General features: G+C 49.2%; 2 protein-coding genes across 6 annotated transcripts in view; one reads left to right on the top strand and one right to left on the bottom strand.

Annotated features, from left to right (window-relative positions):
* Positions 1-5,173, top strand: part of MARK4 (microtubule affinity regulating kinase 4) — a 141,796-nt gene extending 136,623 nt beyond the window's left edge. Inside the window, exon 17 of one of the 2 annotated variants that reach the window (XM_083160428.1) lies at positions 1,667-5,173. In XM_083160428.1, the coding sequence (XP_083016554.1) occupies positions 1,667-1,868 (202 nt within the window). In that variant the 3' untranslated portion in view covers positions 1,869-5,173. The remainder of the gene's footprint in view (positions 1-1,666) is intronic. The other variant, XM_083160429.1, reaches the window with a different exon arrangement.
* Positions 5,174-6,635: 1,462 nt separating this feature from the next.
* Positions 6,636-27,138, bottom strand: part of LOC146036434 (creatine kinase M-type) — a 51,847-nt gene continuing 31,344 nt past the window's right edge. For 2 of the 4 annotated variants that reach the window (XM_083160432.1, XM_083160433.1), the window contains exons 2-8: positions 16,805-17,017; positions 13,360-13,514; positions 8,955-9,087; positions 8,217-8,388; positions 7,861-7,984; positions 7,464-7,653; positions 6,636-7,140 (exon numbers count right to left, since the gene is read on the bottom strand). In XM_083160432.1, the coding sequence (XP_083016558.1) occupies positions 6,962-7,140; positions 7,464-7,653; positions 7,861-7,984; positions 8,217-8,388; positions 8,955-9,087; positions 13,360-13,514; positions 16,805-16,997 (1,146 nt within the window). In that variant the 5' untranslated portion in view covers positions 16,998-17,017 and the 3' untranslated portion in view covers positions 6,636-6,961. Of the gene's footprint in view, positions 7,141-7,463; positions 7,654-7,860; positions 7,985-8,216; positions 8,389-8,954; positions 9,088-13,359; positions 13,515-16,804; positions 17,018-17,195; positions 17,755-18,931; positions 18,970-27,138 lie in introns of those variants that run through there. The other 2 variants (XM_083160431.1, XM_083160430.1) reach the window with 2 other exon arrangements.

The raw sequence follows: 27,138 nt of genomic DNA on the forward strand, positions 1-27,138 counted from the left end.
CTGCGGTACACTGTCGCTGTTCCTGCCTGCGGTACACTGTCGCTGTTCCTGCCTGCGTAACACTGTCGCTGTTTCTGCCTGCGTTACACTGTCGCTGCTCCTGCCTGCGGTACACTGTCGCTGCTCCTGCCTGCGGTACACTGTCGCTGCTCCTGCCTGCGGTACACTGTCGCTGCTCCTGCCTGCGGTACACTGTCGCTGCTCCTGCCTGCGTTACACTGTCGCTGTTCCTGCCTGCGTTACACTGTCGCTGTTCCTGCCTGCGGTACACTGTCGCTGCTCCTGCCTGCGGTACACTGTCGCTGCTCCTGCCTGGGGTACACTGTCGCTGCTCCTGCCTGCGTTACACTGTCGCTGCTCCTGCCTGCGGTACACTGTCGCTGCTCCTGCCTGCGGTACACTGTCGCTGTTCCTGCCTGCGGTACACTGTCGCTGTTCCTGCCTGCGGTACACTGTCGCTGTTCCTGCCTGCGGTACTCTGTCGCTGCTCCTGCCTGCGGTACACTGTCGCTGCTCCTGCCTGCGGTACACTGTCGCTGCTCCTGCCTGCGTTACACTGTCTCTGCTCCTGCCTGCGGTACACTGTCGCTGCTCCTGCCTGCGGTACACTGTCGCTGCTCCTGCCTGCGGTACACTGTCGCTGCTCCTGCGTGCGGTACACTGCCGCTGCTCCTGCCTGCGGTACACTGCCTCTGCTCCTGCCTGCGGTACACTGTCGCTGCTCCTGCCTGGGGTACACTGTCGCTGCTCCTGCCTGCGGTACACTGTCGCTGCTCCTGCCTGCGGTACACTGTCGCTGCTCCTGCCTGCGGTACACTGTCGCTGCTCCTGCCTGCGGTACACTGTCGCTGCTCCTGCCTGCGGTACACTGTCGCTGTTCCTGCCTGCGGTACACTGTCGCTGTTCCTGCCTGCGGTACACTGCCGCTGCTCCTGCGTGCGGTACACTGCCGCTGCTCCTGCCTGCGGTACACTGCCGCTGCTCCTGCCTGCGGTACACTGCCGCTGCTCCTGCCTGGGGTACACTGTCGCTGCTCCTGCCTGGGGTACACTGTCGCTGCTCCTGCCTGGGGTACACTGTCGCTGCTCCTGCCTGCGGTACACTGTCGCTGCTCCTGCCTGCGGTACACTGTCGCTGCTCCTGCCTGCGGTACACTGTCGCTGCTCCTGCCTGCGGTACACTGTCGCTGTTCCTGCCTGCGGTACTCTGTCGCTGCTCCTGCCTGCGGTACTCTGTCGCTGCTCCTGCCTGCGTTACACTGTCGCTGCTCCTGCCTGCGGTACACTGTCGCTGCTCCTGCCTGCGGTACACTGTCGCTGCTCCTGCCTGCGGTACACTGTCGCTGCTCCTGCCTGCGGTACACTGTCGCTGCTCCTGCCTGCGGTACACTGTCGCTGCTCCTGCCTGCGGTACACTGTCGCTGCTCCTGCCTGCGGTACACTGTCGCTGCTCCTGCCTGCGGTACACTGTCGCTGCTCCTGCCTGCGGTACACTGTCGCTGCTCCTGCCTGCGGTACACTGTCGCTGCTCCTGCCTGCGGTACACTGTCGCTGCTCCTGCCTGCGGTACACTGTCGCTGCTCCTGCCTGCGGTACACTGTCAGAATTCATGTCCGATACATTGTTGCTCATTTAGCCTGACCTACATAATGACTTTTCTCTTACAGTAGCTATATACCTTGGTATAAAGCGTCGGCCCACTCAAGCCTGCTCAGACCTTCCGGGGATGTGAGGAAATCCACCCGGCGCCCTCCCTTGAATTCGCCAGCCCCCTCCGCTGCTCCTAGTGAATCCTACCCAGTGGGCAGACCCCGGCCCCTACCGGGCAAGCTGCGCCCACTTGTCACCGTTGGGACGCTGGGACTATAAAGAAGGGGAGGTGTCATTTCTGTGAGAATCCCTTGGGATGCTGCTGGGACAAGTCCACTGAGGATCAGCCATGCCTAGACTGGGTGACGGCCATGCCCAGCTTGCCGTTGGGATGTTGTGCCTTTTGGACCCTCCTACCACACCCAGTAGATGTATTTGGAGGAGCTGTGTTATAAAGGGGGGTTTGATGTCTGCTATGGCCCAGAAGACACACCCCTTTTGGATGTGCCACACCCACATATGAAGACGATGATGTAAGAGAGGGAGCTATGACATCATAGGGGGAGGTGTCTTGATGGTGAGATTCTCCCTTTTACTTCCAGTGTCATATGAACTGGTTACAATGCTGGATCAGTGTTCTATAATAATAATAATAACAATAATAATATGATCCCACTCCCGTAATGTATGTTATTGTCTGTATTAATGCCTGGTAACTCTGCGATCACCATAGCTTGCTGGGCAGAAGAGTGCCCTCAATCAGTGCACACACAGAACATATTCACTGCACAGTGCACTGGATCTAACCTGCCTGTGCTCCCAACACTGTATACTGTACGTACATCAGCTGGCTGTGCTGTCCGCTCCCAGCACCTGCACAGTGCACTGGATCTAACCTGCCTGTGCTCCCAACACTGTATACTGTACGTACATCAGCTGGCTGTGCTGTCCGCTCCCAGCACCTGCACAGTGCACTGGATCTAACCTGCCTGTGCTCCCAACACTGTATACTGTACGTACATCAGCTGGCTGTGCTGTCCGCTCCCAGCACCTGCACAGTGCACTGGATCTAACCTGCCTGTGCTCCTAACACTGTATACTGTACGTACATCAGCTGGCTGTGCTGTCCGCTCCCAGCACCTGCACAGTGGAGGCTGGCACAAAACACCGGCTTCTATTGGCTGCAGCCCGAAAGGCAGGAAGTGACTTTCTACAATGGGATTGCCTGTAGTGTCTGTGACTGACAGGTAGCTCTTCTAATAGGAAGTCACAGTGTAGCCAGTGCTGTCACTGAGCGGGGTGTCAGGATGTACTTGGTGGGGCTGTGGATCTGCTTATACGCCACTGGTCTTGTCTGTTGGTGGCCGCCTGTCTGTGAGTTAATGCAGTGCTGCCGCAGTGGTGTGCACCTGGCGCCACTGTGTCCTGCATTGGTGTGCATCTGCTGCTACTATGACATGCAGTGGTGTGCACCTGGTGCCACTGTGTCCTGCATTGGTGTGCACCTGGCGCCACTGTGTCTTGCAGCGGTGTGCACCTGGCGCCACTGTGTCCTGCAGCGGTGTGCATCTGCCACTACTATGACATGCAAGTAAAAAGCCGACATGGAAAAGGTCGGCACATAAAAGGTTATGGGGTTTTTTTGTGTATTTTGGGTGCCATTGTCACACCTGAGCACGTAGACCCAGTTTGTGTAGCGCTTACACTCGCAGCGCTTCCCGACACTTATCCATTTTCATTTGGAGTCCACAATGATGGTAAAGCATGGTAACCTTTTCTATGTCGGCCTTTTTGCTTGTGTCGATCTATTGACAATGTAGATGTAGTGTATGTCTAACTATACATAGTCTGTGAGCCACCCAGATCCCTAAAAACAGCAGATAGTATGGGAGTGTCCAAATATAGGCACATAGAACAGGTGCTTATATAATCACCCCAATATGCTCATACCACACCCACTGGCACACCCAGGGTAAGCATACTGTGCCCACTGACACGCCCCAATATGGTATTTCCATGCCCTCTGGCACACCCTCAACACTGCTATACCACGCCCACTGACACCCCAATATGCTAATGCTACACCCTCAACATGGTTATACCACTCCCACTGAAACCACCCAGTGTAAGCATACTGTGGCTACTGACACGCCCCAATATGGTAATTCTATGTCCACTGGCACGCCCTTAACACTGCTAATACCAAGCCCACTGACACCACCCAGTGTAAGCATACTGTGCCCACTGACACGCCCCAATATGGTAATTCTATGTCCACTGGCACGCCCTTAACACTGCTAATACCAAGCCCACTGACACCACCCAGTGTAAGCATACTGTGCCCACTGACACGCCCCAACACTGCATACCACATTCACTGACACCAACATGGTCATCCCCTCACCCCAAATATGATCAGTCCACACCTACTGACTTGCCTCCAACACTGCCAATACTACACCCACTGACACACTCACAAAACTGTCTTGCCACATGCACTGTTTTAACCCCAGCACTACTCCCACCAAGTCTTGCCGCACTGTATGTGGCTTTGAATCAGGCCATCTGTGTATTATACTAATCGCTGTCCCTGAACACTGCACCATGCACTAATTACTATCTGTACACTGCACCTATCACTGTCCCCGTGCACTGCACCATGCACTAATTACTATCTGTACACTGCACCTATCACTGTCCCTGTACACTGCACCGTGCACTAATTACTATTTGTACACTGCACCCATCACTGTCCCTGTACACTGCACCCATCACTGTCCCTGTACACTGCACCATGCACTAATTACTATCTGTACACTGCACCGTGCACTAATTACTATCTGTACACTGCACCCATCACTGTCCCTGTACACTGCACCATGCACTAATTACTATCTGTATACTGCACCCATCACTGTCCCTGTACACTGCACCCGTCACTGTCCCTGTACACTGCACCCGTCACTGTCCCTGTACACTGCACCATGCACTAATTACTATCTGTACACTGCACCCATCACTGTCCCTGTACACTGCACCATGCACTAATTACTATCTGTATACTGCACCCATCACTGTCCCTGTACCATGCACTAATTACTATCTGTACACTGCACCCATCACTGTCCCTGTACACTGCACCCATCACTGTTCCTGTACACTGCACCCATCACTGTCCCTGTACACTGCACCATGCACTAATTACTATCTGTACACTGCACCCATCACTGTCCCTGTACACTGCACCCATCACTGTCCCTGTACACTGCACCCATCACTGTCCCTGTACACTGCACCCATCACTGTCCCTGTACACTGCACCATGCACTAATTACTATCTGTACACTGCACCCATCACTGTCCCTGTACACTGCACTAATTACTATCTGTACACTGCACCCATCACTGTCCCTGTACACTGCACCGTGCACTAATTACTATCTGTACACTGCACCCATCACTGTCCCTGTACACTGCACCCATCACTGTCCCTGTACACTGCACCCATCACTGTCCCTGTACACTGCACCCCTCACTGTCCCTGTACACTGCACCATGCACTAATTACTATCTGTACACTGCACCTATCACTGTCCCTGTACACTGCACCGTGCACTAATTACTATCTGTACACTGCACCCATCACTGTCCCTGTACACTGCACCCATCACTGTCCCTGTACACTGCACCCATCACTGTCCCTGTACACTGCACCCATCACTGTCCCTGTACACTGCACCATGCACTAATTACTATCTGTACACTGCACCTATCACTGTCCCTGTACACTGCACCGTGCACTAATTACTATCTGTACACTGCACCCATCACTGTCCCTGTACACTGCACCCATCACTGTCCCTGTACACTGCACCCATCACTGTGGTTGTACACTGCACCCATCACTGTCCCTGTACACTGCACCATGCACTAATTACTATCTGTACACTGCACCCATCACTGTCCCTGTACACTGCACCGTGCACTAATTACTATCTGTACACTGCACCCCTCACTGTCCCTGTACACTGCACCCCTCACTGTCCCTGTACACTGCACCCCTCACTGTCCCTGTACACTGCACCATGCACTAATTACTATCTGTACACTGCACCCCTCACTGTCCCTGTACACTGCACCCCTCACTGTCCCTGTACACTGCACCGTGCACTAATCACTATCTGTATATAAATTGCATTGTGTGAGCAACTGTTCATGAGCCTAAAGAGAGCAACTGATCTGAGGTGCCCGTCCTTCTGCACACAGTGTCCTGCACTAATCAGTAGGTAAATGTAAGCTCTGCTGGCTCTGATTGGTACAACAATCTCTGCTCTCAGGTCTGTCCTGTATCCTGGTACATTTAGGTCTCTGGCAGGGGATATATTCTCCAACATATTGGTTGCTGGTGTGTGTATTGTGAGCAGAGCTGCTCCCAGTGACCGTGGTGAGGCAGCGATAATGTGTTACCCTCCAGTTCCCATCTCTTCAGGCTATTCTCCCTGTATGGCATTACCCATAGAAAGCCATGAGATCCTAGCTCTGTTCAGTGTAGTGACAGATCACAATTCCGGTGCAATAAGTGTATACACAATCTGATCATCTATTTGTCACTGGTATACAGGTAAATATGGCCCTTTCTATTCCCCGGTTGTTTGCACACTACATGAGTATAAATCCCAACATACCGGGGTCCCATACAAACCTCTGCTCCCAGCACGTAGTGTAGATCACAGCAGTGGAATCCTCCCCCTATAATGTACCCAAAATCTATTTATTAAACTCACCCTCTTAAACTCCTGCATATTGTGTTGTGTGTTTATTATGTGGTATTGAGAATGACTCACACTTGTATCATTGTATAGTCATAGTGTAACAATGGGAATATGTGCTCCTAGCACATGTACCAGGTTGCTACTAGGGATATTTGGTCCCCTCCAATGAGCCGCTGTTTCTACAGACAGGACGGTCAGGATATTTCAGAATAGATGGGGCCCAGCAGGGCTGCAGATACCAAGAAGAGTCAACAATACAACATCAGAGGTCAAATTCTGTTTTTATTGTTTTCAGCTGGTGACAAGGGGTCACAGAAGAAATGGGTGGAGGGAAATCTTGGTGTTAGTATAATAAATATATAGAATATCTCTGTAAATTACTCTACAGTAACCGGGGAGACTGGAATGGAGGATACTACTGACCCTGCTTCTCTACGTCTCTCTCTCCCCATTTTATTAATTATCTTCCCCCATCTCTAAAATCACCCCGCTGAAGATGGCCTTTCCTCCAACCTCTTGATTTTAATGGGGTCTCCTCACCCTCCCCCTTTCCTGTTGTAACTTTGAGGGGGTGTTGTTAGGCTTTGTCTCCGGGGATCTCTACTTCTGTGCTGGGATCAGGTCATCGATGGGCTGCCCCTTCTCCAGTTTCTTTTCCATCTCAACCATCAGCTTTACACCATCCACCACCATTTGGACTTGTTCAACTTCAGAGAATCCCAATCTGTCAGCATTGGAAATGTCAAAAGTGCCTCCAACAGCAGCAGTGTCCACACCACCTGTGGGAAAGGAATGTAGAGCTAAGAACACTTAACAGAATGGGTTCTACCTTGTGCCAATCTCCCCTGCTATATATCTAACTGGAAGTCTTCTATTACATTATGTGACCACTGAAGGGCCTTCAGTATAGGTCCAGTGTGTTTGCTCTGGAAGCAGATATGCTCTGAAGATGGTCCCTTTCCATTCTTTCCTACCTGACCCGAATAGGTTTTATTTTGTAATGGTTGTAACATTCACCCTTTAGCCTGTGTGGTATCTGCAGTTCAAAAGCTGGCAGCGTCCGTGAATAGTGAAGACAATGCTTCAACGTAAAAACACTCACCGGTGCCTCTCTTTTGTAGACGGAGTCTGGTCAGAATCTCCTCAAATTTAGCGTGTTTGCTGAGGTTAGTAAGCTTGACATGGACACCACCTCTAAGACCTGTACCCAAGTTGGATGGGCAAGTCAGGATGTAACCAAGATGCTCACTCCAACTGAAGGGGTGACCTGCAGCCTTAAAGATCTCTTCAATCTGTATGGATTACATAGAAACAAGACATTGTAGAGGGGAATGTGGAGAGAGAAATTCAGGTGAATGCAGTGGTTGGTAAGGAAGATGCTGTATTATAAGTAAATGTTCATAAGCCAAACAGCACTAGTCCAAGACTAAAAACAAGGGGCTCAAAAAGTTCCTTGTTGTAGAAGAAAGGCTGTGAGGTACAGTAATGGTGAATCTTACCTTCTGCAGACCAACACAGAAACGCCTGAAGACCTCCTTCATGTTGCCACCCTTCTGCATGGAAATGACTCTCAAATGGTCTTCTTCATTTACCCAGACCAAGAAGGTCTTGTCATCATTATGCCTAGAGAATGGAAATGAAATGACCGTGTCACTAATGCCACTATCCCTGGTATAAGAGTTTTCAGACATGATCACATGAGTTGGGTGAACGCTGTGCAGTGGATGTCTAGTGACGTTCCATCTAACCAGAATGGGAGCAGTGAATCTCCTGGTGAGAATCATTTGCACAGTCTAAGCCTCTGGATGTTGGAACAGTGCCTCTAGTAGATGAGTCTGAGAGCCAAGCTACATACCAGATACCACGGGCGTCAGGCCAGTCACGGGCCATGCCAGCTGCAAGGAGCAGGGGAGACACTGGTTTGTCAAAGAGGAAGTGGTCATCAATCAGCTGCTGCTGCTCAGCATCGGTCATGTCCTTCAGGGGGTAGTACTTGCCCTTGAATTCTCCTGTCAGGCTGTTAAGAGCTGGAGGAAAAGATGTGGGTGAGAAAGTCTCAGTCATGTGACACACGGTACTGGAAGGTCAGGGGCCACCATGGGCTCCGTAGCAATTAATACAACATGGAAGCTGTAGAGCTCCTGAATGACTTGCTCTACTAATAAACAGAACTACAGCCCCCTATTCTGTGTGTTGGTGGGTTATTACTAATGTATTGTAGTATACAGTAGCACTGATAAAAACCAATGTGTAAGTGAACTATTAAAGAAGAGAAACCATAAATAAAGGAGGAAGCCTGTGCATTTATATATCACTCCCTTCTTTATGCGCTTTACATTACTGAGCACAATGGTAATAAATACATGAATTTCCCAGCATCAACCACTACTAGCCACTGTGCAACTCCGCTTGAGTCTGAGAATCCAGATGAATGCTGGGAGAGGAGATTTGCTGACAAGCAGTGTGATCTCCTGCCTCTAGTAACCAGTGATAAGTGTGGGGGCACATATCACTGGTCTCCGTATCCCACCCGCTGACTTATGGTATATTGGCTGAGTAATGGGGCGGGTGAGCACAGGTGACCGTTTCTAACCTTTGATGGACAGATTCTCAATGGCACGGCGCTCTCCACGGCTGCAGTGAGGGGGCAGAGTGTACCCCTTAATACTGCGTCCAGTCCTCACACGGCTGCTCAGGACGTAATTTGGATCCAGATCGTCACCTCCCTGCCAAAAGAGAATTTTCATTTTTCTGCTCTTGTTATTTCTGCAGTATGTTATAGAACTATGAAGCAATGATCGTTATTAGACATAAGATCTACTGTAAGTAACTCACAATATTTTATCCCTGTTGTGTCCGCATGGTAAAGGTTACAGCACTTCTGTACAAAAACACACACTGTGTGCATACATATATCGTACATACACGGATGGTCCAGTATGTCAGGTAACAAGACCTCATGTATGTAATGTCATTTACCACCAGGCCAGAGCATTAGACTGCCCCATATCAGCCATACTGTCCCAGCATCAGTGTAAGATGGCGGGGCTGGGGACACGTGGTCACACGTAGTGTGGTCAGGTATCTGCCCCATATCAGCCATACTGTGCCAGCATCAGGTGTAAGATGGCGGGCTGGGGACACGTGGTCACACACTGAGGTGTGTAGTGTGGTCAGGTATCTGCCCCATATCAGCCATACTGTCCCAGCATCAGTGTAAGATGGCGGGCTGGGGACACGTGGTCACACACTGAGGTGCGTAGTGTGGTCAGGTATCTGCCTCCTATCAGCCATACTGTCCCGGCATCAGGTGTAAGATGGCGGGCTGGGGACATGTGGTCACACACTGAGGTGTGTAGTGTGGTCAGGTATCTGCCTCCTATCAGCCATACTGTCCCGGCATCAGGTGTAAGATGGCGGGCTGGGGACATGTGGTCACACACTGAGGTGTGTAGTGTGGTCAGGTATCTGCCTCATATCAGCCATACTGTCCCAGCATCAGGTGTAAGATGGCGGGGCTGGGGACACGTGGTCACACACTGAGGTGCGTAGTGTGGTCAGGTATCTGCCTCATATCAGCCATACTGTCCCAGCATCAGGTGTAAGATGGCGGGGCTGGGGACACGTGGTCACACACTGAGGTGCGTAGTGTGGTCAGGTATCTGCCTCATATCAGCCATACTGTCCCGGCATCAGGTGTAAGATGGCGGGCTGGGGACACGTGGTCACACACTGAGGTGCGTAGTGTGGTCAGGTATCTGCCTCATATCAGCCATACTGTCCCAGCATCAGGTGTAAGATGGCGGGGTTGGGGACATGTAGTCACACACTGAGGTGCGTAGTGTGGTCAGGTATCTGCCTCATATCAGCCATACTGTCCCTGCATCAGGTGTAAGATGGCGGGCTGGGGACACGTGGTCACACACTGAGGTGTGTAGTGTGGTCAGGTATCTGCCTCCTATCAGCCATACTGTCCCGGCATCAGGTGTAAGATGGCGGGCTGGGGACATGTGGTCACACACTGAGGTGCGTAGTGTGGTCAGGTATCTGCCTCATATCAGCCATACTGTCCCAGCATCAAGTGTAAGATGGCGGGGCTGGGGACATATGGTCACACACTGAGGTGTGTAGTGTGGTCAGGTATCTGCCTCATATCAGACATACTGTCCCGGCATCAGGTGTAAGATGGCGGGCTGGGGACACGTGGTCACACACTGAGGTGCGTAGTGTGGTCAGGTATCTGCCTCCTATCAGCCATACTGTCCCGGCATCAGGTGTAAGATGGCGGGCTGGGGACACGTGGTCACACACTGAGGTGTGTAGTGTGGTCAGGTATCTGCCTCATATCAGACATACTGTCCCGGCATCAGGTGTAAGATGGCGGGCTGGGGACACGTGGTCACACACTGAGGTGTGTAGTGTGGTCAGGTATCTGCCTCCTATCAGCCATACTGTCCCAGCATCAGGTGTAAGATGGCGGGCTGGAGACACGTGGTCACACACTGAGGTGCGTAGTGTGGTCAGGTATCTGCCTCATATCAGCCATACTGTCCCGGCATCAGGTGTAAGATGGCAGAGCTGGGGACACGTGGTCACACACTGAGGTGTGTAGTGTGGTCAGGTATCTGCCTCCTATCAGCCATACTGTCCCGGCATCAGGTGTAAGATGGCGGGCTGGGGACATGTGGTCACACACTGAGGTGCGTAGTGTGGTCAGGTATCTGCCTCATATCAGCCATACTGTCCCAGCATCAGGTGTAAGATGGCGGGGCTGGGGACACGTGGTCACACACTGAGGTGTGTAGTGTGGTCAGGTATCTGCCTCATATCAGCCATACTGTCCCAGCATCAAGTGTAAGATGGCGGGCTGGGGACACATGGTCACACACTGATGTGTGTAGTGTGGTCAGGTATCTGCCTCATATCAGCCATACTGTCCCAGCATCAGTGTAAGATGGCGGGCTGGGGACACGTGGTCACACACTGAGGTGTGTATTGTGGTCAGGTATCTGCCTCATATCAGCCATACTGTCCCAGCATCAGGTGTAAGATGGCGGGCTGGGGACACGTGGTTACACACTGAGGTGCGTAGTGTGGTCAGGTATCTGCCTCATATCAGCCATACTGTCCCAGCATCAGGTGTAAGATGGCGGGGCTGGGGACACGTGGTCACACACTGAGGTGTGTAGTGTGGTCAGGTATCTGCCTCATATCAGCCATACTGTCCCAGCATCAGGTGTAAGATGGCGGGCTGGGGACACGTGGTCACACACTGAGGTGTGTAGTGTGGTCAGGTATCTGCCTCATATCAGCCATACTGTCCCAGCATCAGGTGTAAGATGGCGGGGATGGGGACACGTGGTCACACACTGATGTGCGTAGTGTGGTCAGGTATCTGCCTCATATCAGCCATACTGTCCCAGCATCAGGTGTAAGATGGCGGGCTGGGGACACGTGGTCACACACTGAGGTGCGTAGTGTGGTCAGGTATCTGCCTCATATCAGACATACTGTCCCGGCATCAGGTGTAAGATGGCGGGGCTGGGGACACGTGGTCACACACTGAGGTGTGTAGTGTGGTCAGGTATCTGCCTCATATCAGACATACTGTCCCGGCATCAGGTGTAAGATGGCAGAGCTGGGGACACGTGGTCACACACTGAGGTGTGTAGTGTGGTCAGGTATCTGCCTCCTATCAGCCATACTGTCCCGGCATCAGGTGTAAGATGGCGGGCTGGGGACATGTGGTCACACACTGAGGTGCGTAGTGTGGTCAGGTATCTGCCTCATATCAGCCATACTGTCCCAGCATCAGGTGTAAGATGGCGGGGCTGGGGACACGTGGTCACACACTGAGGTGTGTAGTGTGGTCAGGTATCTGCCTCATATCAGCCATACTGTCCCAGCATCAGGTGTAAGATGGCGGGCTGGGGACACATGGTCACACACTGATGTGTGTAGTGTGGTCAGGTATCTGCCTCATATCAGCCATACTGTCCCAGCATCAGTGTAAGATGGCGGGCTGGGGACACGTGGTCACACACTGAGGTGCGTAGTGTGGTCAGGTATCTGCCTCATATCAGCCATACTGTCCCAGCATCAAGTGTAAGATGGCGGGCTGGGGACACATGGTCACACACTGATGTGTGTAGTGTGGTCAGGTATCTGCCTCATATCAGCCATACTGTCCCAGCATCAGTGTAAGATGGCGGGCTGGGGACACGTGGTCACACACTGAGGTGTGTATTGTGGTCAGGTATCTGCCTCATATCAGCCATACTGTCCCAGCATCAGGTGTAAGATGGCGGGCTGGGGACACGTGGTTACACACTGAGGTGCGTAGTGCGGTCAGGTATCTGCCCCATATCAGCCATACTGTCCCAGCATCAGGTGTAAGATGGCGGGGCTGGGGACACGTGGTCACACACTGAGGTGCGTAGTGTGGTCAGGTATCTGCCTCATATCAGCCATACTGTCCCGGCATCAGGTGTAAGATGGCGGGCTGGGGACATATGGTCACACACTGAGGTGTGTAGTGTGGTCAGGTATCTGCCTCATATCAGACATACTGTCCCGGCATCAGGTGTAAGATGGCGGGGCTGGGGACACGTGGTCACACACTGAGGTGCGTAGTGTGGTCAGGTATCTGCCTCATATCAGACATACTGTCCCGGCATCAGGTGTAAGATGGCGGGCTGGGGACACGTGGTCACACACTGAGGTGTGTAGTGTGGTCAGGTATCTGCCTCATATCAGCCATACTGATGTTACATCTGCCCCACCTGCAGTGCACATGGTTTTGCCCATTTTCCAAACACATTTGTACTGAGCTCAGATCTGAATAAGGCCCTACAGTATGTGGGAAAATAATGTGTACCAATGGCATATAACTGATCTGAACATAAGGTACACAATGAGAGTTCTTGTACTCTTATATATTTATATATAAAATCTTATGCCAACAAGTACAGGTGTAATGCAGCCACTGCCCCTATTACCTTAAGGTTGCTGAAGTTGAGGTCAGTCTTGTGTTTGTCAGTGGGTTTGTAGCCATTGTGACGGTCCTCAATGACTGGGTCCAACAAATCCTTGAACACTTCGTAGGATTCCTCATCTCCAGCCACACAGCCCACAGTCATGATGAAGGGGTGACCTAGAAGGTGAAGAAGGCACCTCAATACTGACAGGTGGAACACTAGAGGAATGACCTGGCTTATTGTGGCAAATCCACACCAAGGGGCATTCTGGTTGACTCACAAAGCTGCAAACTTCACATCTTTGCGAGCCAACTAAACCCTGCCAACACGAACCCCCCTTCGCATGGTGAATGTCCCCACATGCTTTGCATAAACATCCATTTGCAGCCTTGCGTGCAGGGCCTAAATCATTTAATGCTCGCTGAACATCTAAGTCACTCTCTGGTGACTCAGATTTGTGGCGCCCTGCTACATGAACAGGGCGATCCCCTGGCATCCGGTGAAGTTAGCTACCCACTCCCGGCACCAGCATCACAGCGCCATTAGAATGGGAACGCCCATGCCTGGTGTCTCACATGCACTGCTCCGTGCGAATGGGCCGGTGACTATACAATTCACTGCGTCTGTTCGCAAATAGAGCCTGCATATAAATGCTTATGCGCAGTAGAGAAATATCGAGCAAATAGATCAGAATGACCTCCCTAGTGGACATAGATAGATATATATAGAGTTCATAGGGCTGGCACTCACAGCTGGTCTAAATAATAAATGCTGGGGTGACCATCCAGGGCCATAGGTTTTTGTTCCAAACCATACTGTATGGCTAGTATACAATCCAAAAGATGGGGTCACTCACCAGTCTTGTAGTCTCAATCAGACAGCATATATATATATATAGAGAGAGAGATTACAAGGCGAGAGCACATAATATATGATCAGAATAAGACCGTGTGTTACTGTGTATTTCTGTTTGTATTAAGTAAAATGATTGGTACTTGTGTATTATCACGGCTCCCACGATTTCCATCTTATGGCATCTTATACAATTTCAAATTGTATACCATTGTATATGGCATACGATGAGATGAGATGAGATTTTAAATTGTATAAGCACACTAATGGGTGCTTACAATGTTAAATGCACCCCCACGCCACCCCTACTATCAACGCCAACCCGAAGCGTGGCGAGCGCAGCGGTACGCGTCCTCCGACCTTTTCATACCCCCACTATCCATGTCGGCGTGGAGTTGAATATATATAGTGTGGCGAGCGCAGCGAGCCACCGAGCCCGAAGCGTGGCGAGCGCAGCGTGCCCCGCGAGGGGCCGCATTTTACTTTACATGTATTACGCGTCCACTCGCGGGCTCGCTGCGCTCGCCACGCTTCGGGCTTGGTGGCTCGCTGCGCTCGCCACACTATATAAAATCAACTCCACGCTGACATGGATAGTGGGGGTATGGAAAGGTCGGAGGACGCGTACCGCCGCCCCTCGCGGGCTCGCTGCGCTCGCCACGCTTCGGGTTGGCGTTGATAGTGGGGGTGGCGTGGGGGTGCATTTAACATTGTAAGCACCCATTAGGGTGCTTATACAATGAAAAATCTTATAGGGGGGCCAATTGACCTTGAAAGCACCCATTAGTGTGCTTATACAATTTAAAATCTCATCTCATCTCATCTCATTGTATGCCATATACAATGGTATACAATTTTAAATTGTATAAGATCGGGTCCCATCGCAGCACATCTCATCTCATTGCATACCATCTTAAGCCTTATGGTATGCAATGAGATGGGAGCCGTGATAATACACAAGTACCAAATGATTTGTTTTGGTATGGGACATTGGGTCGACAGCAAGTAGGTCAACATGCAGGAAGGTCGACAATCAAAAGGTTTACATTGGGATTTTCACTTTTTTTTGTCCCAAATGTCGACACAGTCCAACCATCAGAGCCCATACCTATGCCCTATCCAACCATCATGCCCTGTCCAGCCAGCAGAGCCCATACCTATGCCCAGCCAGCAGAGCCCATACCTATGCCCTATCCAACCATCAGAGCCCATACCTATGCCCTGTCCAGCCAGCAGAGCCCATACCTATGCCCTGTCCAACCATCAGAGCTGATACCTATGCCCTGTCCAACCATCAGAGCCCATACCTATGCCCTATCCAACCATCAGAGCCCATATCAGTGCCCTATCCAACCATCAGAGCCCATACCTTTGCCCTATCCAACCATCAGAGCCCATACCTATGCCCTGTCCAACCATCAGAGCTGATACCTATGCCCTGTCCAACCATCAGAGCCCATACATATGCCCTATCCAACCATCAGAGCCCATATCAGTGCCCTATCCAACCATCAGAGCCCATACCTATGCCCTGTCCAACCATCAGAGCTGATACCTATGCCCTGTCCAACCATCAGAGCCCATACATATGCCCTATCCAACCATCAGAGCCCATATCTGTGCCCTATTCAACCATCAGAGCCCATACCTATGCCCAGCTAGCAGAGCCCATACCTATGCCCTATCCAACCATCAGAGCCCATACCTATGCCCTGTCCAACCATAAGAGCCCATACCTATGCCCTATCCAGCCAGCAGAGCCCATACCTATGCCCTATCCAACCATCAGAGCTCATACCTATGCCCTATCCAACCATCAGAGCCCATACCTATGCCCTGTCCAACAGTCAGAGCCCATACATATGCCCTGTCCAGCCAGCAGAGCCCATACCTATTACCTTTACAGCCAGCAGAGCCCATATCTATGCCCTGTCCAGCCAGCGGAGCCCATACCTATGCCCTGTCCAACCATCAGAGCCCATACCTATGCCCTATCGAACCATCAGAGCCCATACCTATGCCCTGTCCAACCATCAGAGCCCATACCTATGCCCTATCCAACCATCAGAGCCCATACCTATGCCCTGTCCAGCCATCAGAGCCCATACCTATACCCTGTCCAACCGTCAGAGCCCATACCTATGCCCTGTCCAACCATCAGAGCCCATACCTATGCCCTGTCCAATCATCAGAGCCCATACCTATGCCCTATCCAACCATCAGAGCCCATACCTATACCCTGTCCAACCGTCAGAGCCCATACCTATGCCCTGTCCAACCGTCAGAGCCCATACCAATGCCCTATCCAGCCGTCAGAGCCCATACCTATACCCTGTCCAACCGTCAGAGCCCATACCTATGCCCTGTCCAGCCATCAGAGCCCATACCTATGCCCTGTCCAGCCAGCGGAGCCCATACCTATTACCTGTACATCCAGCAGAGCCTGGACCAGTGCCCTCTTCAACCAACATTGCTAAACTTTATCCTATCCAGACTCTAATGCCAGCAGTGCCCAAACCTATGACATGTCCAGCCAGCAGATTTAAGCATAATGCTCCATCCAAGTTCATGACATAAGAACAACTATATACTCTATTTGTCTTCTAGAATTTACCTGGGTTGTCCACTCCGGTCTGGATAACATCATCAACGGTGAAGCCACTTGGTGTTGTCTTGTCTCTGAGCTTCTTGTAGATGTCAAGAGTCAGGACCTTGGCCATATGATTGTTATGTTTGGTGAGGTCTGGAAATTCCTCCTCTGCTGAGAAGTTCAGCTTGTAGGCATTGTGGGTGTTTCCGAAAGGCATGATGAGAGTTACGGCAGGACCTGTGAAAGGAGACAGGGAAGAGATGTCAATGTGTCATGGATGGAGACAATGCTCTGAGATGTGACTATAGCCCAAGTATATTTTCCTAAGGAGTATTGGAGCTAATCCTGCCCAACATTAGTTGGCACCTGGATCCCTATCAGAGATGACACGGTTCACCCCAACCCCAAAATGTACCCCTCATAACAGCAGTTCTCCAGGGTTTCTGTCCCATGACCACAGTACTCCGAGACGTCCAGGAAAGGAGGCTTCTAACCCCATGGGGCAAATAGTATGGCATGTTGTCTGACCATGTGTGTACAGTGTTATATGTCCCTGAGTGTGTTTATATATATATATATGTATGTATGTTTGTGTATACTCTGATTGCGTGTATATAAAGTGTGTATATAAAATGTGTATATAATGTCCCTGAGTGTGTGAGTGTGTATATGTATGTATATAATGGGTAAATATATATATATATATCTGTGTGTATATAAAGTATGTATATAATGTCCCTGAGTGTGTGTGTGTGTGTGTATATGTATGTATATATATAATGGGTAAATAAATATATTTATATATATATATGTATCTGTGTGTAAATAAAGTGTGTTTGTATAATGTCCCTGAGTGTGTGTACGTGACACTTGTGTTGCTGTGACAAGCTGCCAATGCAGTAACAGCACATTCCAGTTATATATAGATTATACAGGCGGTGTGTGTGGCCGGAGATGACAGGTGTGCTGTGACATGTGAGGGGGGCTGACAGCAATGGAGGATACAGGGGGGGGGGGGGGGGGGGGGGCTGTCACTCTCCAGTATATCCCATAAGAGGGCAGAATACAGCTATGGTGACGGGATGGTAGGGAGGGGGCTAATTCCTACTATCCTATATATCATTGTGTGCTCTGCATACGCCTGAGACTGGGGTGTTCTGGGCTCCCCTGATTGGGAGACATACTGTTACAGTTCTAAGCTTGGGAAATCACTTTTATGTGTATGAGAGTTATAGGGTAAGAAGCTCTGCAGCTATGTTTGGTGATGGGCAAAAGGCTCTGCAGCTAAATGTGTGATAAAGGGGTAAAAAGTGCAGTTACGTGTGTTGATTAAAGGGTAAAGTGTTCTGCAACTATGTGGATGTTGGTGATGGATAAAAAGCCCTGCAGATATGCGCATAATGATGGGTATAAAGCTCTGCAGCTATGTACATAATGATGGGTATAAAGCTCTGCAGCTATTTTATATTCATGTTGGTGAAGAGTAAAAGGATCTGCAGCTATGTACATAATGATGGGTATAAAGCTCTGCAGCTATGTACTAATGATGGATATAAAGCTCTGCGGCTACGTACATAATGATGGGTATAAAGCTCTGCGGCTACGTACATAATGATGGGTATAAAGCTCTGCGGCTATGTACATAATGATGGGTATAAAGCTCTGCAGCTATGTACTAATGATGGGTATAAAGCTCTGCAGCTATGTACATAATGATGGGTATAAAGCTATGCGGCTACGTACATAATGATGGGTATAAAGCTCTGCAGCTATGTACATAATGATGGGTATAAAGCTCTGCAGCTATGTACGTAATGATGGGTATAAAGCTCTGCAGCTATGTACGTAATGATGGGTATAAAGCTCTGCAGCTATGTACGTAATGATGGGTATAAAGCTCTGCAGCTATGAAAATAATGATGGGTATAAAGCTCTGCAGCTATGTACGTATTGATGGGTATAAAGCTCTGCAGATATACATAATCATGGCTTTGTCTAAGCATTGCCCCAGCATGGTCCCTGGGAACGTGGCCTTCCATGTCATGTAATTAGTAAAGTGTTCTGCAAAGATCAGCTGTCCCACAGGTTAGTAATTGGGCAAATGCTCTGCAGAACATCTCTGGAAGGAAAAAGTAAAGAATTCTGCATTACCTGCTGTAGAGACGGAGCAAACTTCAGGGTGACCCGTCTGCCTGTCTAAAAATCCCCCAATATATAATCCCAGAATTCATACTATTGGCTGCTTGCTGAGAGGTGTGATTGATGTCACAGTGATGTCATGACCTCCCTCGCATGCTGATTGGTTGGTGTTCTATCTCAGCAGATGCCTTTATCTGGGGCAGGAGGGCTCATTTTACAGAGTTATAATTAGAGAGGGTCACAGAGTCTCCCTGCAGGGTGCTTTCTGCAATACAAAGTCTGCAATGGGTGAGAGCCTGTATATCACATTACAGGGGGACATGGATCCCGGGGAGGGGGCTGGAGTGCTGCAAATTGTCACCCAGCTGCATTAACAAATGTTCCTATATTCATCCCTCCTGAGCGCAGTTGCGCCAAGTAGTCATTGACTTCACTTTATAAGTTGATATTAATTGAAGATAAGAATTTTAAATGCAGTGAATGTTACCTGAGCACCAGCTGCAGGCAACTGTGACCCCACAGAATAAAGAGAACCCAGAGGATGTGGGAACAGCGATATTTACGGCCAATACCATCATTTTTTTTTATTAGAAATCAGTCTAAACATAGTTGCCTCCCCTCCTGCATTCTACAGGAGACTCCCTGACATAGCAGCAATCTCCCTCTCTCCCTCATTAGTCTAGAAATCTCCCTCATGTCACCTAGCCCACATTACACTGTTACATCATAGTTACCTCCCCTCCTGCATTCTGCAGGAGACTCCCTGACATAGCAGCAATCTCCCTCTCTCCCTCATTAGTCTAGAAATCTCCCTCATGTCACCTAGCCCACATTACACTGTTACATCATAGTTACCTCCCCTCCTGCATTCTGCAGGAGACTCCCTGACATAGCAGCAATCTCCCTCTCTCCCTCATTAGTCTAGAAATCTCCCTCATGTCACCTAGCCCACATTACACTGTTACATCATAGTTACCTCCCATCCTGCATTCTGCAGGAGACTCCCTGACATAGCAGCAATCTCCCTCTCTGCCTCATTAGTCTAGAAATCTCCCTCATGTCACCTAGCCCACATTACACTGTTACATCATAGTTACCTCCCATCCTGCATTCTGCAGGAGACTCCCTGACATAGCAGCAATCTCCCTCTCTGCCTCATTAGTCTAGAAATCTCCCTCATGTCACCTAGCCCACATTACACTGTTACATCATAGTTACCTCCCCTCCTGCATTCTACAGGAGACTCCCTGACATAGCAGCAATCTCCCTCTCTCCCTCATTAGTCTAGAAATCTCCCTCATGTCACCTAGCCCACATTACACTGTTACATCATAGTTACCTCCCCTCCTGCATTCTGCAGGAGACTCCCTGACATAGCAGCAATCTCCCTCTCTGCCTCATTAGTCTAGAAATCTCCCTCATGTCACCTAGCCCACATTACACTGTTACATCATAGTTACCTCCCATCCTGCATTCTGCAGGAGACTCCCTGACATAGCAGCAATCTCCCTCTCTGCCTCATTAGTCTAGAGATCTCCCTCATGTCACCTAGCCCACAATACACTGTTACATCATAGTTACCTCCCATCCTGCATTCTGCAGGAGACTCCCTGACATAGCAGCAATCTCCCTCTCTCCCTCATTAGTCTAGCGATCTCCCTCATGTCACCTAGCCCACATTACACTGTTACATCATAGTTACCTCCCCTCCTGCATTCTGCAGGAGACTCCTTGACATAGCAGCAATCTTCCTCTCTCCCTCATTAGTCTAGCAATCTCCCTCATGTCACCTAGCCCACATTACACTGTTATATCATAGTTACCTCCCCTCCTGCATTCTGCAGGAGACTCCCAGACATAGCAGCAATCTCCCTCTCTCCCTCATTAGTCTAGCAATCTCCCTCATGTCACCTAGCCCACATTACACTGTTACATCATAGTTACCTCCCCCCTGCATTCTGCAGGAGACTCCCTGACATAGCAGCAATCTCCCTCTCTCCCTCATTAGTCTAGCGATCTCCCTCATGTCACCTAGCCCACATTACACTGTTACATCATAGTTACCTCCCCTCCTGCATTCTGCAGGAGACTCCTTGACATAGCAGCAATCTTCCTCTCTCCCTCATTAGTCTAGCAATCTCCCTCATGTCACCTAGCCCACATTACACTGTTATATCATAGTTACCTCCCCTCCTGCATTCTGCAGGAGACTCCCGGACATAGCAGCAATCTCCCTCTCTCCCTCATTAGTCTAGCAATCTCCCTCATGTCACCTAGCCCACATTACACTGTTATATCATAGTTACCTCCCCTCCTGCATACTGCAGGAGACTCCCTGACATAGCAGCAATCTCCCTCTCTACCTCATTAGTCTAGCGATCTCCCTCATGTCACCTAGCCCACATTACACTGTTACATCATAGTTACCTCCCCTCCTGCATTCTGCAGGAGACTCCCTGACATAGCAGCAATCTCCCTCTCTCCATCATTACTCTAGCAATCTCCCTCATGTCACCTAGCCCACATTACACTGTTACATCATAGTTACCTCCCCTCCTGCATTCTGCAGGAGACTCCCTGACATAGCAGCAATCTCCCTCTCTCCATCATTACTCTAGCAATCTCCCTCATGTCACCTAGCCCACATTACACTGTTACATGATAGTTACCTCCCCTCCTGCATTCTGCAGGAGACTCCCTGACATAGCAGCAATCTCCCTCTCTCCCTCATTAGTCTAGCAATCTCACTCATGTCACCTAGCCTACATTACACTGTTACACCATAGGTGTAATGGTTAGCATTACTGCCTAACAGCGCTGAGGTCATGGGTTCTATCCCCACCATGTGTTATATATACGGGCAGTACGGATAGTGTAATGGTTAGTATTACTGCCTCACAGCACTGAGGTCATGGGTTATATATACGGGGCAGTACGGATGGTGTAACGGTTAGCATTACTGCCTCACAGCGGTGAGGTCATGGGTTCTATCCCACCATGTGTTATATATACAGGGCAGTACGGATGGTGTAATGGTTAGCATTACTGCTTCACAGCGCTGAGGTCATGGGTTCTATCCCCACCATGTGTTATATATACGGGGGCAGTACGGATGGTGTAATGGTTAGTATTACTGCCTCACAGCACTGAGGTCATGGGTTCTATTCCACCATGTGTTATATATATACGAAGCAGTAGGGATGGTGCAATTGTTAGCATTACTGCCTCACAGTGATGAGGTCATGGGTTCTATTTCCACCATGTGTTATATATATGGGGCAGGGTTTTTATCCCCACTATGTGTTCTATATACGGGGCAGTACGGATGGTGTAATGGTTAGCATTACTGCCTGACAGCGCTGAGGTCATGGGTTCTATTCCCACCATGTGTTATATATACGGGGCAGTACGGTTGGTGTAATGGTTAGCATTACTGCCTCACAGCACTGAGGTCATGGGTTCTATCCCACCATGTGTTATATATACTGGGCAGTACAGACGGTGTAGTATTTAGCATTACTTTCCTCACAGCACTGAGGTCATGGGTTCTATATACGGGGCAGTACGGATGGTGTAATGGTAACATTACTGCCTCACAGCACTGAGGTCATGGGTTCTATTCCCACCATGTGTTATATATACGGGGCAGTACAGACAGTGTATTGGTTAGCATTACTGCCTCACAGCACTGAGGTCATGGGTTCTATCACCACCATGTGTTATATATATGGGGCAGTACAGACGGTGTAATGGTTAGTATTACTGCCTCACAGCACTGAGGTCATGGGTTCTATTCCCACCATGTGTTATATATACGGGGCAGTACGGATGGTGTAATGATTAGCATTACTGCCTCACAGCGCTGAGGTCATGGGTTCTATTCCCACCATGTGTTATATATACGGGGCAGTACGGATGGTGTAATGATTAGCATTACTGCCTCACAGCGCTGAGGTCACGGGTTCTATCCCCACCATGTGTTATATATACAGGGCAGTACGGATGGTGTAATGGTTAGCATTACTGCCTCACAGCGCTGAGGTCATGGGTTATATATATGGGGCAGTACGGATGGTATAACGGTTAGCATTTCTGCCTCACAGCGCTGAGGTCATGGGTTCTATCCCCACCATGTGTTATATATACGGGACAGTACGGATGGTGTAATGGTTAGTATTACTGCCTCACAGCACTGAGGTCATGGGTTCTATTCCACCATGTGTTATATATATATACGAAGCAGTAGGGATGGTGCAATTGTTAGCATTACTGCCTCACAGTGATGAGGTCATGGGTTCCATTTCCACCATGTGTTATATATATGGGGCAGGGTTTTTATCCCCACTATGTGTTCTATATACGGGGCAGTACGGATGGTGTAATGGTTAGCATTACTACCTGACAGCGCTGAGGTCATGGGTTCAATTCCACCATGTGTTACATATACGGGGCAGCAGGGACGGTGTAATGGTTAGCATTACTGCCTCACAGCACTGAGGTCATGGGTTCTATTCCCACCATGTGTTATATATACTGGGCAGTACAGACGGTGTAGTATTTAGCATTAGGCAGTACGGATGGTGTAATGGTAACATTACTGCCTCACAGCACTGAGGTCATGGGTTCTATTCCCACCATGTGTTATATATACGGGGCAGTACAGACGGTGTAATGGTTAGCATTACTGCCTCACAGCACTGAGGTCATGGGTTCTATCACCACCATGTGTTATATAAATGGGGCAGTACAGACGGTGTAATGGTTAGTATTACTGCCTCACAGCACTGAGGTCATGGGTTCTATTCCCACCATGTGTTATATATACGGGGCAGTACGGATGGTGTAATGATTAGCATTACTACCTCACAGCGCTGAGGTCATGGGTTCTATTCCCACCATGTGTTATATATACGGGGCAGTACGGACGGTGTAATGGTTAGCATTACTGCCTCACAGCACTGAGGTGATCTGCAAGGAGGGTGTGTGTTGCAGGTGCTCCTGAGAAGGTAGAGACTCAGACTTTTGCAGTAGCTCCTCCTCTGGGAATTCCCCTGGGAAGCTTGCAGGCAAGAGCTTGCTGTACCTTTCCATGGTACGTGGAGGAGGCCGTGCAGGAAGAACATCCCTGCTGTTGCAACATCTGCAGCAGGAGCCTCAGACAAAGATACAGTGAGTACAATGGAAAATGTCCCCCCGGATGAATCCGGAGGTACCCTTGTGGCAAGCCAGCCATGGGGGGAAATGATGGAAGAACCCGGCGGGGATGCAAACGCCGGTGGTGTGACATAGCAGTCGCTGCAGGGGGACCTGGTGAAATGATGTCAGAAGAGTCTGAGGAAGAAATGCAGTCTGAGGATGAAGACTTAAGTGCAGAAGAAGATAATGCTTTTGAGAAAATGGGTCTGGAGGAATTAAATAAAGAGGCAAAAAATAGTTTACCAAAGAGTCTATAAAGCAAAGAAAAAGAGAAATTCTTGCCTTTCATGGGAGCGCCAAGTATGGAGAGATAAGATTGTTACAAATTCAAAAATCTTGTCAAAATGAAAGACTCATATTGCAAAAAAAATTTAAGTTGAAAGAAAAAGCAAAGATTTACCTCAGGCGGAGAAAGGGTTAATTGCAAGCCAGGAGCTTCAGGATTCCCTTGCTCCAGCTGATGCAGATGAGGTAATGGAGAGCAGCTGCAGAGGAGGTGGCCCATTCCCTGCAAGTCCAGATCAGCTGATGGAAAAAAACAGCAGCATGGAGATGCAGCTGCAGAATGAGAAGCCCATGCAAATGGACTCAGAGGAAAAGAGAGTGCAGCTAACAGCTGAGGTGGAAGGCACCGAAAAGATGAAGCAGGTCCCCCGGGACACAGTAAGTATGAAAGTTGCAAATGTGTCCTGGGGAGACCCGGGTGCAAAGTCTGAAACCAATGACAAAAACTGTATGATACTGGACAGTGCTCTAACTCCGGCTGTGGGTGAAGGTAAAGGGGAAAGTTTTGTCTACATTGCAGACAGTACTCCCAACCTTGCAGGGACAGCTGGGGGAGGGGGAAATATGGACAGTGAAAAAATGGATACAAATTGTGCGATGAAGGATGATGGGCAGATGCCCGGACCGAGCAATGTTACTGCTACTGTCCAAAAATGTTTTGAAGGTGTTAAAGAAACGGCTGAGAGTAATGATAATGTTTCTACCACAAATGTAAAATTTTGTGAAGCTGAAAAGTTGGCACAGGGCCAAAAATGTTTAAATAAGGCAAATTTAAATGCTGATGAGGCACAAATAATGTAAACTGTATATGGGGATGTACTCGTACCTGAAAGAGCTGGGGCTGCTTTCAAGTTGAAAACGCAAGGGAAGAAAAGTAATAAGGAGGAAGGAAAGAAAATAGAAAAAGTAGCCTTGGAGACAGGGAAAGTGGTAAAATTAATTAGTTCAAAAGAGAAAAAGGGAGAAGGGGAACATGAAACAATACACAGGTGGTGACAAGGGATGAAGGAGAGCAAGGTGACCCGGAATGTCTAAATGTCTCAGACAGACCTCCTGATCCTGTAAAAAGGAATGATGGTTTGTCTGAGAGTATGGCTGAGGATATGGATGCGTTGGGTGGTGGTGAATGTATGGAAGGTGGTGAGTTAGGTGTAAATAAGTAAAGGATTTGGTATGGCCCTACACTATGGTTTTTTGCATGGATCCTCACCCCATAAGATGTGCCACCATTAATGTGGCTTTTATACATTCTGAGCGAGCTCGGTTCATGGCTTTTAAATTTTTTTAGAACAGCAGAGGTAGACATCTTTTTCCTTCAGGAGACCAGACTGAGGACCCTAGAAGCTTTGCATAAGGCTAAAAGGGAGTGAAGTAGGGGGCCCTTATTCTGGTCTCTTGCGGCCGAGCCGTATACTGGGGTGGCGGTACTTTTTCTGGCATGGTAACCGTGCACAGAATAATAGAAATTGAAGTAGTAAGATGTATGGTTTTGGATGTCACCTTTTAGAGGACATGACCTGAGGCTGATCAATATCTATGGTCCCCAAAAAGCTTGGGATAGGAAATGTCTTTTTGAGGTGATAAAACCATTCTTATTCACAGCCCAACAGGTCATTTTTGGTGGTGATTATAACACTGTTGTAAGAACCAAAGACAGAGGAGGTACCAGAAGCAGTAGGACCTTGGGCTATGATGCAAATTATTTAGTTAGAATGGTTAGAGAGGCTGGTCTGGTGGATGTCCATATTAGGCATACTCCGGACCTCACTGGGTACACTTTTTATAGCGGTCAGAATAAAAGTAGAATAGATAGATTTTTTGTCAAAACAAATTCGAAAACTCTGCCTTCCAAGGTGGAGCCAGTAGAATTTTCAGATCACTGCTTTCTTAGTTTTTCATTGAATGCTTCACAGTCCATCCAGAAAGGGAGGGGTCTGTGAAGGCTGAACTCAGAGCTCCTAAAGGAAGAGAGTGTAAAGCAGTCTCTCAGAGGTCTCTTTGAAGAGCATGAATCACTGTTGGAGGCAGGATGGAGTAAATCAGAGTGGTGGGAGGAAATGACAAAGAAGGTCCAAGGTTTTTTCAAAAGACCAATTAAAAACAGAGGATTGAAAAAAAAGAGTGCCTACTATGTTCTTAAAAGGAAATTGGATTTCTTGATCTCTGATGGTGGAGATGGTGGGGAAATCTCCCAGGTGAAGGCTCAGATGAAGGAATTTCAGTATAACCGATTGGCATCTTTGATTCTGGAGAGGGATTATGGTACATACAACTCACCGGATCCCTACCAGAATTGTAGAAAAGCCGTTGAGGCAAGAGAAGTCAGTGGCCTATATGATGGAAGGGGTGTGCTTCAGGAGAGGAGGGAAGGCATCCTGGAAGTCATTAGAGCCTATTATTCTGATCTTTTGTCTGAGCAAGCACCTATCAGAGAGAGGATGGAGACTTTTCTGAGGGAGACACCAGGTCTGATGGAGCCAGATGGCTCTCTTGAGTGTTTGGACAATAAGATTGGAGTAGAGGAAGTTAGGGAAGCAATTGATGGTTTGACATAAAAAAAGTCACCTGGACCGGATGGTCTAACATCGGAGTTCTATAAGGAATGCTCTGATGTATTAGCTCCCCGTCTCACGAATGTGTTCAATGCAAGTTTGGAGGAAGGAAATCTGCCTCCTTCCATGAGACGGTCGGCTCTAATCTTATTGTCCAAAGGAAAAGACCCAGCCCGTATTGAGAAT

The sequence above is a fragment of the Crinia signifera genome, chromosome 9, assembly GCF_055691185.1.
Source record: "Crinia signifera chromosome 9, ASM5569118v1, whole genome shotgun sequence".
In the NCBI taxonomy this organism is placed as follows: Eukaryota; Metazoa; Chordata; class Amphibia; order Anura; family Myobatrachidae; genus Crinia; species Crinia signifera.